A 17,165-nucleotide genomic window follows, 5' to 3' on the forward strand; every position below is an offset into this window, starting at 1 on the left:
TTTAGGTGCAACTCAAAGTGGCAAGGCATGAGATATCACTATTGGCATGTAGGGAAACATTCTGCAAGGAGTAAGGGCATCAAGATTGATTGCTAGCATTATCGGCATGTTCATTAGCGATTATTTCCATATACCAGACGTTTTCGTCGTCGTCGAATATAGATGTTGATGTTGAGGCAATTGTGTGTATGCGTAAAATTGGTGAATGTTGTCATGAGGTGATTACATAGTATATACAAGCTAAAGTAAAGCAGGTCGTTACTTGATGCTTTCCTGCGATTCAACTCACTCCCGCTTCCCATGTAAACAAACAAGATAGGCTAGCTGAATAGCTAGAAGAGATTAAAAGGGAAAACCGGTTCCCAGCCCAAACCTATCCAGGTATATAGCCAAAATGCAAACAGGTCGTGACGTCGTAAAAGATGGTGGGTATGCGATATATATATATATGTGTTTGCTGGATGAACGAATAGGGGGAATCCAATTACTGTCAATAGGGAAAACGCGAAGAATCGGAAATCAAAAAGCTACTGCGAAAACGCGGATTCAGGAGCCACAGGGTCGACGTAATATCTACTTCCGATACTACGTCTAATCTTCTCTCGCCTTTTTTCTGTACGGCGCTCCCTTAGTCTGTCTTTAACGCCAGATATGCCAATGTACTGGACGTGGTATTTCTTCAGACCAGGAAGGCTCTTGCCTTGGCGCCAGGAGCCTCGGCTTCTACGAGACTGTTCGTACTCGTAGGAGACGGTCGACATGTTGTCTGGCACGGAAGCGCTGCGACGGAGGTCGTGGCTAGAACGACGCTTGGTAACGCCACCGCCGCGGTGACGGCCCAGGGGCTGTGTGGGTGCTTGGATAATGACCTTGGGCTCCGCCAAATGGCCAGCTGTGCGTGGGGTTCGGAAGTGTGGTGGAAGAGTGACATGATGACGACGTTTGTTCGTGCCCGCACGTTCAACGCCGAGAGAGTTGCCGATGAGGAAGCCGCCTGAGCCACGGAAACCGCCCTTCAGCTTGTTGCCGAGAGTGCTGGCACGCCGTGGTCGTGGTGGCTCCGGCTCCGGCTCTGGATCTTCAATGTCACTGGTGTCGCCACCCTGGGGCAGGCCTTCTTCCTCGTCGCTCTCTGAGTCACCGTCTTCAAACCCGTCCCAGAAACCGCGCGGACGCCAGAAAGGATGAAGTGTGCCATCTTCGTCATTGACACTGGGGACTGAGGGATTTCGGTGAATGTGTCCGTGAGACTCACTAGCGTATCGGGTTCGGTTATTTGAAGCGCGAGCGAAAAGCGGTGTGATGAGATTGTCAGAGTACCGCCGAGCTCGCTGCAAAACAGATAGTCGCCGTTGGGGGTGGGAATCAGATCGCTCAGGAGGTCCTGGTGGCCCAGGTACCAGCTCCTTCTCGAGCTCTTCCATGGGTGTAGGAGGAATGAAGTTGATTTTAGGTGGCACTGGCGGGTCTCGAGGGGTTTTAAGAGGCGAGTCCACGCCGTCGGGCTGGGGGGGGGCAGACTGCATCGGCGGGGTTGAGGGATCAAAGGTCAAAGTTGGCTGGGGGTATGGTTCATCAGTCTCTTCGCGAGCCTCCTGAGGTGCTTCGTCTGCATCCACAAACGGTGGTGTAGGTGATGCCCGCACCTCTCGGACGTCCTGTAGTTGACGCTGCTCTGGCAACAGGGAGTTTCCACGCGATTGCTGCACAACGAGCAGAGAGTTGTTGTTGTGGGGATAGATGCTCACAGCAGTTGCCTCGGTGACTTCGACTGTATCGGAGAACTGGGAGAATGGCGTCGATTGAGAGTACAGGTGGCGGGCATTAGCATGCTCTTCAGTCCGAGAAGCAGATCGCGAAGCGGATCGATCGAAACTAACGCGGCCGTGGTCTCCAGAGTCAGGTCGCGATGCCTGGCTGCGGCGTTTCATCTCTGGTGTGTATACACGATCGTCTACGACGGGCCGGACAGCCGCGTCAGGAGACAAGGAAGCGCTCTCCTGGTGTAGAGATGCCCGCTTCGCCCATGAAGTTGGCCTTGATGGTTGACGCTGAGGCTCACTATCTTTCAACGGCGAGAACTTCTCTAGGTTCTCGGATGTAGCAGGGTTCTGCTTTGCATCAACGACGAGGGTAGCTTCCTCTGCAGTCTCACGAGCCGCAAGTAGGCGTCTGACTCTGTCTGTCAGCGCAGACGGCACACGAGCGTCTTCGACAGGATGACTCGCTCCCATGAAGACATCGCGTTCGGCTGGTCCATCTACACCCTGGTCAGGAAGATCGGACAGGGTCTTGTCGAGACCGCCTGGGAGTTTCACATCAGTGACCACTGGTTCTTGTCGTCGACCTTTCCGCGACGTCGGTGATGCTCGGCGTGGCTTCGGTGAAAGGGTTGGCGATGGTGCTCGCTCCACAGGCGGTTGTGTAGTTTCAATCGGCCTTGGGCTTTCGGACGGCAGGATCTCTGTAAAGTTCCTTGGTTTCGAAGACAGCGTTCGTCTTGTGGGTTCAGGTGCTGAGTTTACTCGTTTGTGGTAACTGCCACCTGATCGGGCAATTGTGCTGTGTCGACTTAGTATGTCCGCGGCAGGTTGTAGCACGTTCCGTAAGGATTCCTGATGAGCCTGTGTATGCGCCGAGCTATCGATGGTCCTCGATCGCAACGACAGAGACGGAGACATGATGCGCTGAGAACTGACATCGGAGTCAGTGCTAAACCTCGCGCTCCTATCGGCAATGTTGGTCCTCTTGTGCACTAGGCGACGAGGCGGCACGTCGTCGTACTGGGAAATGACCGAATTGCGATTTGAGTAGGCTCCGGATCCAAGCTCCGAAGGCGCGCTGATGTCTCTTCTGTATGCCATGTTCCGTCCTGAGTGTCGTAGTGTTTGTGTTCTTCGCGGCGGAGTGATGATAACATGGGCCGATACTACTGTCGAAGCCACTGACGCTGTCGAGAGTCGCTTGTTGGTTGAATCGCGATGCTTGCCAGCCGACATGCCTTCGCCCTCCGAGGGCCACCCTATGGAATGCGCAAAGTTCTCGATGGACGGCGTAACGGGACTGTTGTGGCTGGCCTCGACGCGTTCGCGCAGACTGGAAGCGCGTCGCGCTCTGTTGCTTGGAGTTGGGGAGGCGGCTTCGACGATGGTGACGGCAGGGGCGGATTCGGCAATGGGTTCTGCGACGGGCGCGACAGGCTTTGCGACGGGTTCTGGGGCGGATACTTTGCGAGGAGAATTGTAGTCGGGTCTGCGTTTTCTGCGAACCGTTACGTTGCGCATGAGGTCTGTGTTCCACTCCCGATCTGGGATATCCTCGACCACCTGGGGACCCTTGTTTTCCTCAGCACCGACCGTTGAATCCACCTGTTCAGTAGCGGGGAAGTAGGGGCCTTGGATGTTGGTCGGCGTGACATCACTTTGGTCGTGTTCGAATGCCAGGCCCAGTCCTCGGTCTTCCTCGACAGTGCTCAGCCTGTCGTTGGCGGGTGTCACTGATCTGCTGTCGTCGCGATCCGAGGAGAAGGGGTCCTCTCTAGCAGTCTGGAAAGAGTCCGCTCTTGAGGAGGGATATGTGTATATGGGCGGTCGTTCGAGCGTGGCATTGGTAGCGTTGGAAGCATTCGAGGCGTTGGTTCGCGGCGGACTGGGATCGGGCGTGGGAGGACTGCGCGCATTGACTGGAGTGCTGAGGGACGACTTTTGCGAAATGAGCGAGTTGCGTACGCTGTCGGCAAGTGGCAGTTGCTCGGGCATTTGGGTGGAGGATCCGTCCTGCGAAGCTGTGGGCGGCGTGGGCGGGAGGCCGCTGTCTGCTCCCTTGAGCAGGCCGGGCGAGGGGAGCGGCGTATTGTGGTCGCTTTCGATGGTCGACTCGGTGTCATCGGTAGCTTGTGTGGTGTATGAGTAGTCTCGTTTCAGGGGCGCTGCAGCTCTCGAGTAGGTGCGGTAGTCGTCGGTGCGGAGCGGCAGGCGCTTTGTCTGGCGTAGGTTCGGGGAGGCTTGGAAAGACGACTCGAGCATGGCATAGACGTCGGGCTCAGGTTGGGACATGGTAGCCAGGCGCCTCATAGCGAGGGCGCACTCGAAACCCTAATCCTCCTTTGCCGTCCCTGTCGCTGCTGGCCCGTGTACCGCTGCAAGGTGGCTCTTCTGTCGTTGTTAGGAAGAAGCCATGACCCGCGAGCGCAAGACGGCCGTGTTCTTCTACATGCGACGCTGCTGTCGCTGTGCCCACGTCGCAGCACTCGAGACGTATGCAGGCTGCCGTCGGTGCAGGGCGCTGGGTGGTGGTGACGCAGGTAGCCTCGGGATGGCCGTGCCAAGCCAGCCGTTCACGATGCGATTAAGCGGACGCACGATGGACAGGACAATTTGCGACGGCGGCAGACCCGGCGAAGGAGACTCGGGGGTGGGCACGGTATGGCGAGCGAGGCGGAATTTGGAGACGGGACGTTGGTGTGCGGAAGGAGCAGGTCACTGCGCAATAATCGATGCGCGCGCCGAATTGGTGGCTTTCCAAGCTTCGGCGGTGATAGCGGCCGGGGGTCCAGATGGCCTCAGTGATCGCGTCGGTTTTTGGGCGACTGCGTTAGGGGAACAGAAAAACAGGTGCCGTGGTGGCGATTGTGTGTTTAGAAAAGCAACAATTATTACTACTACCACCGACATTACCATGCGAAGCCGCTGTGGTTGGAGACGGCCATGTCAGCTAACGCTTCACCATGATCTCATTCGCCTTATCGCAGGGATTTGTGCCAGCAATCGCGCCAGTCATCCCGCCCAACACGCTGCTTTTCTGCACCACAGCCCTCTCTCATCCCAACCTGCGTCTACGGCACGCAACCCCTCTTCCGTGCACCACGTATGTGACGGTACTCCGCGACCCGCATCGACTTGCAATCATGTGCTCAAGTCTCTTTGTACCTTTGTACTTTGTACCTTTCACCGGATAGCTAGCCTGCGTCGTATCTTCAGACGCACTATCCACGCATGCGTTCCAACAGTCGTTGATCAAGATTGCACACTGGCCTCAAACGTGTCAAACTACACCACCCGTCTTGGTGACAACGGTTGAAGCCGGCGGTCTCGGGTCCTCCCAGCGCATAGCTAGAGATCACGCTATGAGGGTGACGTCACGAGCCTCTGATGGCATTTTTACGTGCAGATGCTTGGAGGATGCTCAGAAGAGTGCAGTCATGAAGACTGAATTATAAAAGTTCAAACACGTTCGCCGACATGCATTTTCACACCAACACATCCAAGGTAAAATCTGTTCTACAACATACACGCTGTTGCAGTAACCGAGTATGGTCCCATCACCAACCTCAAATCAATCGACATTTCCAAACCCTCCGACCCGCAAGGCCATGACATTCTCGTGCGCGTAAAAGCCTGCTCTGTTAATCCAGTCGACACTAAGGTGCGCGCTGGGACCTACGATGACTATCCAGACTACTACGAACGAACACCCAAACTTCCTCAAATCCTTGGCTTTGACGGCGCTGGCGTGATAGAAAGTGTTGGATCTGCTGTCACGAACTTCAAGTCTGGCGACGAGGTGTACTACTCTGGTTCCCCAATCCGACAAGGAAGCAACGCTGAATACCAGCTGGTAGATTCGAGAGCCGTGGCACTGAAACCAAAGAGTCTGGACTCGGGACAAGCTGCTGCCATGCCCTTGACTTGGATCACAGCGTATGAAGCACTCATGGAACGCATGGAGATTCAGAAGAACGAACAGGCTGGCATCTTGATCATCAACGGAGCAGGAGGCGTTGGCAGCGTAGCAAGTCAGATCGCGCGTCGTGTTCTCAACCTCCCTGTTGTAGTCACTACAGCGTCTAGAGAAGAGACAGTCAATTTTTCAAAAGACGTAGGAGGCGCCACGCATACCATCGTTCACTTGGGCATTGTTGGGCACAAAACCGTATTACGGAGTCGACGTTGCGACTCACGGAAGAATTCTCAAAGAATTGGCTCAAATGCTAGATGATGGGAAAGTGAAGTGTCATTGCATGCAGAAGCTGAAGGTCGATGAAGATGGCTTGAGAAAAGCTTATGAGATCATCGAAGATGGAGAAGCGATTGGGAAGGTTGCTTTGGAATTCTGATCAGAGAAACGTGGTATCGATAGATTAAAAGTATTCGCCTATCCAAACGTATACATTGATATTTCTCTTATGTGTCGGGAGCGCAACCGTCTCGGCTTCATTGCCGTTACGACGGTTCTGACGTCAAACCCCGCGCTGTCACTTCCCGTTTGGGCAAGTGTTTCCTCAGATATATCCCATCCACCTATCCGTTCAGTGATACCAGCCGAACTACCTCAACATATCACTCTTCGCAATGGGAATAAAAGTAAACTCTTACAAACTCCCTCCAACGCCGCTTATCCCAAACTCACCCTATCCGCTACTCCACTACCCAGGTCTGCTCCGCGATCTAGTATCATCGCCCACCTTCAAAACTACTCAAATACTAGATCTCTACGCCTCAAATGGCTGGCAAACGCAATGGATAGCAAAATACGGTCTGGATATCCAATCCCACTATCACTCCACCACACATGAAGCCATGACTGTCATCTCAGGCGAAGGTGCCACCATCCGCTTCGGTGTTGCCGACTCACCCTCCTGGACCCAGGGAAAGCACTCACCAGGAGATAGAGCAGATGGCGAAGAAGGCGGCATAGACATTGAAGCGAGGATTGGCGACGTTTTTATCATACCTGCTGGAGTAAGCCACAAGACGTTTCTTCCAAAACCACATAATGAAAAGCTCGGGTTCTATCAACCAAAGGATGTTGAAGAGGGTCGGGCAGCAGAGATTGATGATGAGAAGGAGCGGGAGAGAAGAAAGTTCTTTGAGAGTGTCGAGGTCGAGAAGAATTTCATGATGATGGGCGCATATCCTTACGGTGGTGTTTGGGATTTCGCTGTTGGAGGTGAGCATAATGGAAAGGAGGGAGAGGTTTGGCATGTAAAGGTGCCAAAGAAGGACCCTGTGCTCGGGGATGGTGAAGAGGGCATTTTGGGACTATGGCAAGGAATTTAAGCGCTGTAGTAACTTGTAGACCATCCAGTATGTACATTGCTGAATTGCCAACTCCTGTGGGCGCCGCAATGATGAGGTTGGAAGTTCTCCGCATATTTTGTCCTGAGATGGGTCCGATGATCCCGGAATCGGCGCTAGCTCCACTCTCACGCAACGCGCCCTACGAGCGATCTCATTACACCTCGTTGATATATAGCAGGTAGCCATGCCCCTACAATTCGTGCCTCCAGAACTGTTCTCCACGATCGACGAAACTTGCCTTTTTCCCGTCCGTTCAGATCAATGCGATACTTGGACAATTCCTCAACTATTCCAGAGCATGCTTCTCATGTACGCGTACGACTAGCGCACTGAGAAAAAGAGCAGGCACAAGAGGCACGCATGACTGGCCCTCCAGATAGCCCCCCAGAAACCCTCGCTTCTACGCGACGTACACATGGACCGATGCTTTGCGAGGACCGTCACCCGCTGGTAACCGCAGGATCATAGACACAGTCAAGCGACCGCCATCGTTATCATCATTACCAACGCCAACACATCGTTTCATCAAGGGCTTTTACCAAAGTACACAGCAGTCGGAGCGACTTTACGCCCGACCCAGGCCATCGGGCTTCCAAGTGCCAAGTCAGTGCCGTGTAGCCGGGTGCCGTCTTACAGATAACAGATGCACGGTCTAGCTCTCAGCCAACTCTGATATTACTCGCAGTGTATGGTCGATTTTCGAGCATTACCCCGGATCTGGATGGCCTCACCTGTCGCGTGTGTGTATTCGAACGCGTGCCAAGACCCCGCCCCCAGGCCCAAGACTTACCGTAGTGTCCTGACGATATCACTACCCCTCGTGGCTGGCACGCTAACACAGGACCAGCGCCACGTCCGAGAACATGGTACGGAGCTGGCGTTTTTCTAATCTGAACCATCCAACCAAGATGAAGCTGCTGATCACTTGGGATCCGTTGTATCCGGCCTGTAGGGCACGCCTGGAGCTAGCTGAGCCTGTGCGAAGAATCTGGGGAAGTCTTGGAGATGTACGCCACAGTTGTAGTGATGTTTGTAGAAGGAAGGTGGGCGATTGCGCAGGCTGGGCAGTGCTTGGTGAGACAGGAATCCAAGAGAGGATGGTCAGATGGTATGTCTCTATATACCGGGATCAACTGCGCCAGTCTTACAGTCGACTCTGAGATTCACCACACAACTCCTGTTGTTCTCACAATTCATATCTTCTCGCCTTGGACGTCAAGATGGGAGCAATCAAGAAAATCCTTCTGAAGCTCTCGCCAGACTCGAAAAAAGGGGAAGATGGCCGCGATGTGTTCGGCAACCGTGTTCAATTCGTTCTTTGCGCCATGGGCGGTGCCGTTGGTCTTGGTAACCTGCTACGATTCCCGTCGGTCGTGTACAACAACTACGGTCTTCAGTTCTTCATTCCGTACTTCATCGCTCTTTTTTTCGTTGCCCTTCCCGTCTTGGTCTTGGAGATCGCGCTTGGTACCGTCTACCGTGGTGGTCCTGTGTTGGCATGGCACAGCAACAACAAGCGCGCCAAAGGCATTGGTCTTGCCGTCGTATTCAACGGTGTAAGCAGATTCGGGCTTGACAGGGTTGCAGAACAAACGCTAATCTTCCACTCTCAGTATGTCGTTGTCACCTACTATGTACCGCTCCTATCCTGGATCATGAAGTACTTTGCTCGATCTTTCCAGAGTCCCCTTCCATGGAAAGGGGCGGACCTCAGCGAGTACTTTGCCGAAGTCATAGTTGCCAACGCGGCCCCAGCATCGACCGGTAGCTTCAACCCCGATGGCAGTGTCGCCTCGTACACTAGTTACACGGGAACCGGGATGCTGGGAGAGACTGCAGGATGGGCAATCTTCACCTGGTTTGTCACCTGGTTGTGCGTCTTTAGGGGTGTAGGCATGACTGGACGTGTCATCTACGTTACGATGGGTCTTCCTCTGGTTCTGATCATTATTCTGATTGGTCGTGGAGTCTCTCTACCTAATGCTGGAGAAGGTATCAAATTGTACTTTGCTACATGGAGGACAAGCGCACTCCAGAGTCCGCAGATCTGGCAAGCGGCTTTCGGTCAGATATTCTTTTCTATCGGTGTCGGCTTTGGGTAAGCTTCAAACGCGGCACGACAAGCAAGTACGCTGACACGCATTCAGGTACTTCACTTCATGGGCATCTTACTGCTCGCAACACTCAAACGCTGTGCAAGATGCTCTCATCATCGCCTTTAGCAACTCGGCTGTCGAGATCATTGCCGCTTTCTCAGTCTTCGGTGTCATTGGCTACCTAGGCATTGACCCCTCCAGCGGCGAGGCCTTGGGTACTTTCGTCACAGGATTCATCACATACCCCGAAGCTCTAGCACAGATGCCAGGCGCTCCGTTTTTCTCCGTAGTCTTCTGTAAGCTTCCGCGAACGATCAGCACTCGAGACATGAGCTAACTCAGTAGTTTTCACGCTCTTCCTTCTCGGCCTCACTTCCGCGTTCTCTCTCCTCGAAGTCATGACTACGTTGATCCTCGACACAAACTGGGGCTGCAAGATTCCCCGCTGGGCTGTTTGCACTATTGTGACTATTGTCTCTGCGCTCATTTCTTTGATTTATTGCACCGAGTTTGGTCTACAAGCCCTTGATGCAGTGGATACATACGTTAACGATATTGCCCTCTTCTTCACAGGTTCGTATGCTCTTTCTGACGGCATTGGATGGTCCGCTAACATGTCTGTAGTATGGTGCGAGACCTTCGCCGCAACATCGCTCTACCGCTGCCGCGATGTCGCGAACCAGGTCGGCTGGCCCAGCTACCTCATCTACACCATCGGATTCGCTGTCGCACAAGGACTTGGCATTCGCGTTGCTTACGGCTCCACTCCTGGAATTGGTGCTGGCGTCGGTTTTGCCTTCTTCTTTGCCAGCACTTTCGTCGCACTCTTCGCTGCTAGAACACCTGGTATCCCCGCCCCACGTTTCTGGGGTAACAGCAAGTTCATGAGCCGTTTCTGGTGGGTAGCTTTCTATCCTGGAAATCAGCTTACTAGGGATCTCAATGTTCTCATTGGCGTCGGAAAGAACTGGAATATCCCTTATTTTTGGGCTGCTATCATGAAGGTATGTTCACAAAAAGTTGATTGCTCATGATTGCACCGCGCTAATAAGATTGTTTCATAGTACATCTCCGGTCCTATCCTTGCCATTGTCCTCTCGTTCGCCTATCCGAAGTTCACGACAAAGCATATGTACGACCCCATCATGATCTATGGCTTCAGCATCGTCCATCTCGTTCTACCAACGATTGTACTGGGTCTTCTAATGCCGTCCTGGTTTAACTGGATCATCCCTTCCGCGAAGATTCCCCTGGGCGAAAAGCCAGTTGCGCCAATGGAGACGATTGACAACTCAAATGAGATCATAACAATCAGTAGTGAAGAGAGTGGAGTGCCATCGTACACTGCCGACCCTATGATGGAGCCCAAGGTATCGATGAAGCATTAAGCAATCATTGTGACAGTTTCCTGTACCGATCTTCTGTTGAATAGAAGGAAAGCCCGTAGCTAGTAAACAGACGATCGTTCATCTTCTAGCATCACAGCAATCGATGGATTCTACTTTTTCCCTGACCCAAATACGCACTTTGCGAACTTTCCATGCCAACCTTACCGCGGACTAGCCTTCACCAGCCACGCTTTGATTCCCTCCGTATGTCTCCTAGGCAGCCCCTCCCACCTTCCCTCATCATACGTCGCATCAAGACTCTTCAAAATATTAGCCGCCTTCCTAAGTACCACTCTCTTCGCGCCAGCCCAAGGCGTCTTGTCGATAAAAGCATCCGCTTCGCCCATCAGCTCCATCCTCTTATCCCTGATCTCCTGTCCATCCTCTTTCTCCGCATCACAAAGCTTACATACACATCTGAAACCCCATGTCCTTTCCAGGAACCCTTGTCTCGTTTCATAGTCAAGCGAAGCATCATAGGGGTGGAAGATTTCCTCGCCAGCTTTAATAGGCTCTGTAGCGCGGATGATGATCATGTCGCCCGCGAACTCCTTTGTTGTGTTGGCGAGGCAGGAGTGGTTGATATATGCAGCGTGACGCCAAAGACCTGTACTGGCATTTCTCGCGCTCTCTTCTCCAAACTGACTTCCAGGCCCGAAAGCGTTGCGCGACATGATGTCGTGGACCCGGAATATGTCTACGACGGGGCCATCCTCGTTTGAGTAGACATTGCTGCCTTCGCCTTGATAGTCACCGAAGAGATCCATTAGGTCTTCAGTTTGAGATGGCTGGTTGAGACATTTCTGAACGAGCGCTTTTGCGAGACCGACGGGTGCGACTCGGATACGGTCGTCGCGGATGTCGTATGTCATAGCTGTAAGAGTGTCTTCTTCGTGACCCCATACTACGCAAAAGGCCTTTTCGCACATGACAATTTCCCCAGGAGCGAAGTCACGGGTAGCGTATAGTCCGCGGCCTTTTCCTGGGCTGTCTTTGACTACAGTGTTTTTGATAAAGTTTCCAGCGTCAACTCTTGATCGGGCTTTTGAGAGACCGGTCCTGATCTTCATCAGATCGTAGCCTCCTGCTTCTTCCTCGCGTAGGCGTGCTTCAATCTTCTTTAGTTGTACTTTGGCGTCCTTATCGTCCGGGGTGAGCTTCTGTGCTTCTTGGAAAAAACGTTTGGCTTCCTGCCAGCGGCTCTGATTGTACGAGGCTGACCCAGCACGGTAGTAAGCTTTGCTATCTAGTTCCTTTGATTTCTGATCGTCTCTTCCGGTTAGTGAAGCTCGTGCGTCAGTCTTCACTTCGTCTAGCCGACCTAGTAGCAGATTGACATAAGCACGATTCCGAAAAATGTCGCGCGCTAGATCGGGATTCTCTCCTGCGACGATATCCTGCTTTGCGATCGCCAGGCCTGTGGTGTACTTCTCGTGGGCTAGTGGGAGATCCTGCTTCTTAAGTGCGTTGTTGCCCTGAGTCTTGAAGCGTGTAGCTGCCTTCTCCGCTGCCGCTGCATCAGCCCAATCTTTGGCGCCCTCTTCGTGGCAGATGACTAGGTCAGAGGGATGGTCAATTCGAAGAGTAGGCTCTCCCTGTTCAGTGAGGGTAAAGTAAGGCTCTTTGATAATGAACTGCTTTGTGGACTCCAACACATCTTCGCTGTACCGTGTTTTGTGCAGCAATATCTCCAGACGTTCTGCATCGCTTCCGTCCTCATCCTGAACCATAGTCCACGACCTCGCGACGAGTGTAACTACTGGGCTCTCTCGCTTTACAACCAGTTTGTAGCCTCGGTGATGCGTCTCCATCTTCAGATCTGCCATTTTCATCGGCTTCAAATCTGACAGTGGCGTCGTGCATGGAGGATATGGCTGGCCTACGCCAATGACAGGGATCGTAGTTGAAGTCTTGCCTTGGGTTTGCATCATATCCGGATCCGGTGCACCGCCCATGTCTGCCATGAGAGCTGCGCCCGTGGCCTCCTGGTGAGCAGCTAGCTTGTCTCTCGGAGCCTTTACATTTCCGCTCTGCTCCTTGCACTTTTCTAATCGTTCTTTGACTGTCTTCTGTATCCGCTCCGCCTCTTTCTCCGTTAAGTATATTGTGTTGTCTTCACGCTGGCTGTTTGCCATATTTGCAACCTATCGCGTTGTTTTCTGGCCAATCTCTCAACTTTCCGCAGGTGTTACTAAAAATCTTTCTTGCGTACCGATTGTGAACGTTTCCGGATTGCCTCGCAGTCAATCCTGATGTATGCGCCAACGAAATGACAGAAAAATTGCTTCGGCGAGGAAAGGAAATTCAGGAGCACAGGGCGTGAAGCGGATTTCAGCTGACAGAATTTAATTCTGCTAGGGTCAGATGCTCTCTACTCGAAGTTCGACACCAAGTGCATCCGGAGGGGTCGAAGCTAACTGAAATTTGTTATCGATAAATGTGGGGCAGGAAGCGACACCTTTGGGAGCGGAACTCGAAGCCGCTCATAAAGTCTATCGTTGCCAACACAGACCTCACTATCACTATATAGTAACCCGAGCTTCAAGTAATCTACCTCCATACACTTGAGCTTTCTGCACCCGCTTCTTTGCCCTTTTGATATGTCTCACTTAGACTGTTATACAAACCTTTGACCCTCTCAATCTCGCCTAATAGCCTCTCCCTCTCGCTTCGATCATGAATCTCTCCGACGACGTCAGCAAAGCTCTTCGCGGTAAAGAACTTGTTCTTGCGATTGTACAGTTGTCTGCTCTGTACCTGCTTCTCATTTTCGCCTTCCCCCTGCACCCTAAACACCTCTTGCAGGATGTCGATGTCATACGGGATCCCAAACAGATCCCGACTATCCTCATACGTGAACAAATAGTAAAACTCGTTGAAACCTGCCCAAGTAATACCGCTCAAACAGAGAGAACAAGGCTCGTGGGTAGCGAGGAAGATGCAGTCTTTGGCCGGATGAGGTCGTGTTGACGGATCAGGGAAATCGACAGTGCAGAACTGTTGGATGCAGTTTATCTCGCCATGTAGGAGAGGTGATATGCGTTCGTTGTTTGTGGCAAGGGTGTATGGTGCAAGGTCTTTACGAGCCAAAATAGCGGCGCCGAAGAGCTTAGAGCCGCTCGAGACGCCTTTCTGCGTCAGAGGTATGATCCTTTCCTCTATCGTAGATAGGAGTTGCGAGACGAGCTTCTCAGGCGGTAGGGATGTTGAAGTTGTGTCGGAGGACATTTCGTGACTGGCAATGAGAAGACGTGCTAGAATTCGATGTTGCGAGATCTGCAATGTCAGTCTTGGGATGGGATCATAGTCGTTTTTGACCGCGAATACTGTTTCGCTTATCGTTTGAAGTGTTCGTTGATCGTGTTACTCACGTCGGGGGCTGCCGGTGGCGTACGTGCGGGGCTTACCGATATGTTTGTAGCGGGGCGTCGCCGTCCACCTACGTTCTGTACGCATCCGATTTTTCTCCAGCTCTTGAGTTACAGGTTCTTAGTTGCTGAAAAGTCTCACAGTGTGCTGTTCTAGGCGCATTGCTATACCATGCCCATTGTCCAAAAGCACGCTCAGAATGTATCACATACCTTTCTTTAGAGAATGATCGCTGGAGTCTTTTTTTCATTCTGGTCGTTGTCCCGTGAAGCGAACCAGTTGATAATACAATTCAAGCTTCCTGTTCACTTAAGATTATACAATGGCTGATCTCTTGTGCTAATGGAAGGAAATATCCTGTCTTGATCTTGGAATATTAGGAGGCTGGTATGATGTCATTAGAGCTGTAGACTGCCTCGTTCTAATGACACATTCTCCAAACTGCTCTCGTCTTCCGTGGGGCGCAAGTGTATCTCAAATATAGAGGAGGAAGCATGGAAGTTACGACTGCGAAGGGTAGCTGACGACAAGGTGCTCACATGGAGACGCTAGCCGAACACAGAGCAAGCGCGAAACACGTCCACCAGCTCAACGCGTTGCGTCCTAGCAATCTTCCCCACATCAACCGAGACAGCGAAACCCGATGACGACTATGCATCAACCGAGGACAAGTAACGGAGTACATGTACAGTTCATTAACTATCTATTTTACAGCTCGCGAAACTCATAAATCGACAAACTCGCCCTTCAATAGTGGATCGTCGCGCACCTGCTGCAGGTAGTTCTCTACCTTCGCCGTCAACGCAGGCACATCGAAGCCAAAGTATTTGTAGGCTGCTTTGCCTGGCAGGCTGTGACCGAAGCGCTTTATACAGCATGCTGCATCGGCATACCTCTCCCATCCGTTTGGCGCATACGGCTCAATAACGACAGCTGGAATGCCGCGATGTCTTCTCAGGGTCTCTCGCTTGTATTGTGTAGACTGGGCATCGAATAGCCGCTGGCACGGGAAGCTCACGACGCGTGCTTTAATGTTCTTCGCCTTCAGCTCCTTCGCTGTATCGACCGCATGATGCAGCTCTGCACCGACACCAATAAGCGTCACATCCGCATCCTCAACCTCCTCGATTACGTATGCACCTTTCCCGACCAAATCCCGCTTCGTCTGTGCAAGCTGAGGAAGAGTGTGTCGCGATGTCGAGATGATGGTCGGTGTGTTCTTCGCCTCAATCGCTGTGATCCATGCTCCGGCAGTCTCCTCGCTATCGGCCGGTCGAATGTACAATAGGTTGGGCATAGCGCGGTAGAGGTTTGCGAGTTCAATTGGCTGATGAGTTGGACCGTCTTCGCCCATTCCAATGCTATGTTGATGTCAGTGAGGAACCATTGAAGAGCTCTGGGGATGCTACCTGTCATGTGTCGCCGCATGTATGACCTGGAGCTGTTGTAGCGCGCCCATTCGAACAGCCGGTGCTGCATAGAGGTAAAACATGAAGAAAGAGGATGTGACAGGGATAAACGTGTTAGGCGCAAAAGCTGCCAAACCGTTGGAGATGGCACACATGGCATGCTCCCGCACACCGTAATGGATGTACCGTCCGCTGTAGTTGCCTACAATCCCGCATGTTGTCTTCAGATCAGGCTGAGACTTGTCAGCGACCTGCTTCTCAGAGGTAAAAGTGCAACACTTACATTCTGGAAATCGACCTTGCCCTTCCAAATCATATTGACCGAGGGCGACAGATCCGCTGTGCCGACCATGAAGTTGTTTATCTTCTCGGCGATCGAATTGAAGACCAGGCCCGACGCTTTCCTCGTTGCAGTCGGCGCATCGGGAAATGAGCTCGGAACCAGATCTTTCCAGTTCTCTGTCAGGCGACCTTCCACCCTGCGTTTGAAGTCGGTTCCCTCCTCCGGATATTTGCTTAGATACTCGTCTACTTTCTTCTCCCAGGACTTTACAAGCTCCTCGCCCCTCGCCGGAATATCTTCAAAGAACCTGCGCACTTCATCGCTAACAACAAAATGCTCCTCGGGGTTGAAGCCGTAAGCTTTCTTCATATTGGCTACATCCGCTGCGCCGAAAGCTGCGCCATGCGCAACTGCGTCGCCTGCAACAGCACTGCCAAGGCCGATTACTGTTCGGACATTGATGAATGTGGGCTTCTCAGTAGATGATCGTGCCTTGTTCAGAGCCTCAACAAGGCCCTCAATGTCGAAACAACCATCCTCAATGTCGATGATATCCCAGCCGCATGCCGCCATCTTGGCATTCACGTCCTCAGTATTGGTCAAGTCGACAGAACCATCGCAAGTGACCTGGTTGTTGTCGTAAATAATGGTAAGGTTGTTCAGCTTCAGATGGCCAGCGAAAGAGATTGCTTCTAAGGCAACACCTTCTTGAAGGCACGCGTCTCCGATCATACACCATGTGTGGTTCGACACCACGTCGAAGTCTGGCTTGTTGTAAATTGCCTGCAGGTTCTTTGTCGCCATTGCCAGACCCACCGCGTTAGCTACACCCTGTCCTAACGGGCCAGTCGTCACCTCAATGCCTTCATGTTCGATTTCAGGATGTCCTGGACAGAGAGCGTCGACGCGATCTGAGTGATACGACTTCAGTTGATCGAAAGTCATGGCTTTATACCCTGTGAGATGGAGGAAGGTGTATTGGAAAAGACATGTGTGGCCGTTTGACAGGACGAATCGATCCCGGTTGAAGTACGTAGGTGTGTGCGGTGCATATCGCATGGCATACTTCCACAGTGCGACACCAATCGCAGCCATACCAATGGCGCCTCTATCATATCTTTAGTCCTATGCTTTCGAAGGTTGTTGGACTGCTTACCCGGGATGCCCTCCATTGAACTGTTGACACAGATCCGCAATGAGCAGTCTGAAGGTTTTCAAAACATGATCTTGCTCTTTCGATAATTTTTGGACCGATGACTGTTCCAACTTCGCCTCTTTTTTCAGCCCATCTACGACGTTCTGACCGTAACCGGTCGACCCGTTCACTTGCGGTGAATCTTGCGATGTATGCATTTTGTGTCTTTGTGAAAGGGAAATGCGAGGTATGAACTTCACCACAAGAATATTAGTAGACTTATAAGTCTGAAAGGACTAACAGGAGTATTGTTTCTAGGTATCTCTTGTGCTGCTATGAAAACTAATCTTCGACGTATATCCAGAACAGTTGGCCGGGCTTTCCACATTTAGTAATCCGACGCGTC

General features: G+C 52.2%; 7 protein-coding genes across 7 annotated transcripts; 3 read left to right on the top strand and 4 right to left on the bottom strand.

Annotated features, from left to right (window-relative positions):
• Positions 1-527: 527 nt before the first annotated feature.
• AA0111_g5939 (hypothetical protein) lies at positions 528-4,055 on the bottom strand (the record flags this gene model as incomplete). Its single annotated transcript, XM_028652106.1, has 1 exon — positions 528-4,055. One exon carries the CDS (start codon positions 4,053-4,055, stop codon positions 528-530), a length of 3,528 nt encoding a protein of 1,175 aa, XP_028506481.1.
• A 1,621-nt stretch (positions 4,056-5,676) lies between these two features.
• On the top strand, positions 5,677-5,997 carry AA0111_g5940 (hypothetical protein; the record flags this gene model as incomplete). Its single annotated transcript, XM_028652108.1, has 1 exon — positions 5,677-5,997. One exon carries the CDS (start codon positions 5,677-5,679, stop codon positions 5,995-5,997), a length of 321 nt encoding a protein of 106 aa, XP_028506350.1.
• Positions 5,998-6,350: 353 nt separating this feature from the next.
• AA0111_g5941 (hypothetical protein) lies at positions 6,351-7,058 on the top strand (the record flags this gene model as incomplete). The annotated part of the gene is made up of 1 exon (XM_028652109.1): positions 6,351-7,058. The coding sequence occupies one exon, from the start codon at positions 6,351-6,353 to the stop codon at positions 7,056-7,058; it is 708 nt and encodes a 235-aa protein (XP_028506351.1).
• A 1,241-nt stretch (positions 7,059-8,299) lies between these two features.
• Positions 8,300-10,563, top strand: AA0111_g5942 (hypothetical protein; the record flags this gene model as incomplete). The annotated part of the gene is made up of 6 exons (XM_028652110.1): positions 8,300-8,635; positions 8,693-9,177; positions 9,227-9,471; positions 9,521-9,748; positions 9,800-10,179; positions 10,240-10,563. The coding sequence occupies 6 exons, from the start codon at positions 8,300-8,302 to the stop codon at positions 10,561-10,563; spliced, it is 1,998 nt and encodes a 665-aa protein (XP_028506352.1).
• A 161-nt stretch (positions 10,564-10,724) lies between these two features.
• AA0111_g5943 (hypothetical protein) lies at positions 10,725-12,698 on the bottom strand (the record flags this gene model as incomplete). Its single annotated transcript, XM_028652111.1, has 1 exon — positions 10,725-12,698. One exon carries the CDS (start codon positions 12,696-12,698, stop codon positions 10,725-10,727), a length of 1,974 nt encoding a protein of 657 aa, XP_028506353.1.
• A 415-nt stretch (positions 12,699-13,113) lies between these two features.
• AA0111_g5944 (hypothetical protein) lies at positions 13,114-13,791 on the bottom strand (the record flags this gene model as incomplete). Its single annotated transcript, XM_028652112.1, has 1 exon — positions 13,114-13,791. The coding sequence occupies one exon, from the start codon at positions 13,789-13,791 to the stop codon at positions 13,114-13,116; it is 678 nt and encodes a 225-aa protein (XP_028506354.1).
• Positions 13,792-14,656: 865 nt separating this feature from the next.
• Positions 14,657-16,977, bottom strand: AA0111_g5945 (Dihydroxyacetone synthase; the record flags this gene model as incomplete). The annotated part of the gene is made up of 4 exons (XM_028652113.1): positions 14,657-15,293; positions 15,342-15,574; positions 15,625-16,732; positions 16,781-16,977. 4 exons carry the CDS (start codon positions 16,975-16,977, stop codon positions 14,657-14,659), a joined length of 2,175 nt encoding a protein of 724 aa, XP_028506355.1.
• Between the last annotated feature and the right edge of the window lie 188 nt (positions 16,978-17,165).

This window comes from Alternaria arborescens (genome assembly GCF_004154835.1).
Source record: "Alternaria arborescens strain FERA 675 chromosome Unknown contig_12, whole genome shotgun sequence".
Lineage (NCBI taxonomy): Eukaryota > Fungi > Ascomycota > Dothideomycetes > Pleosporales > Pleosporaceae > Alternaria > Alternaria arborescens.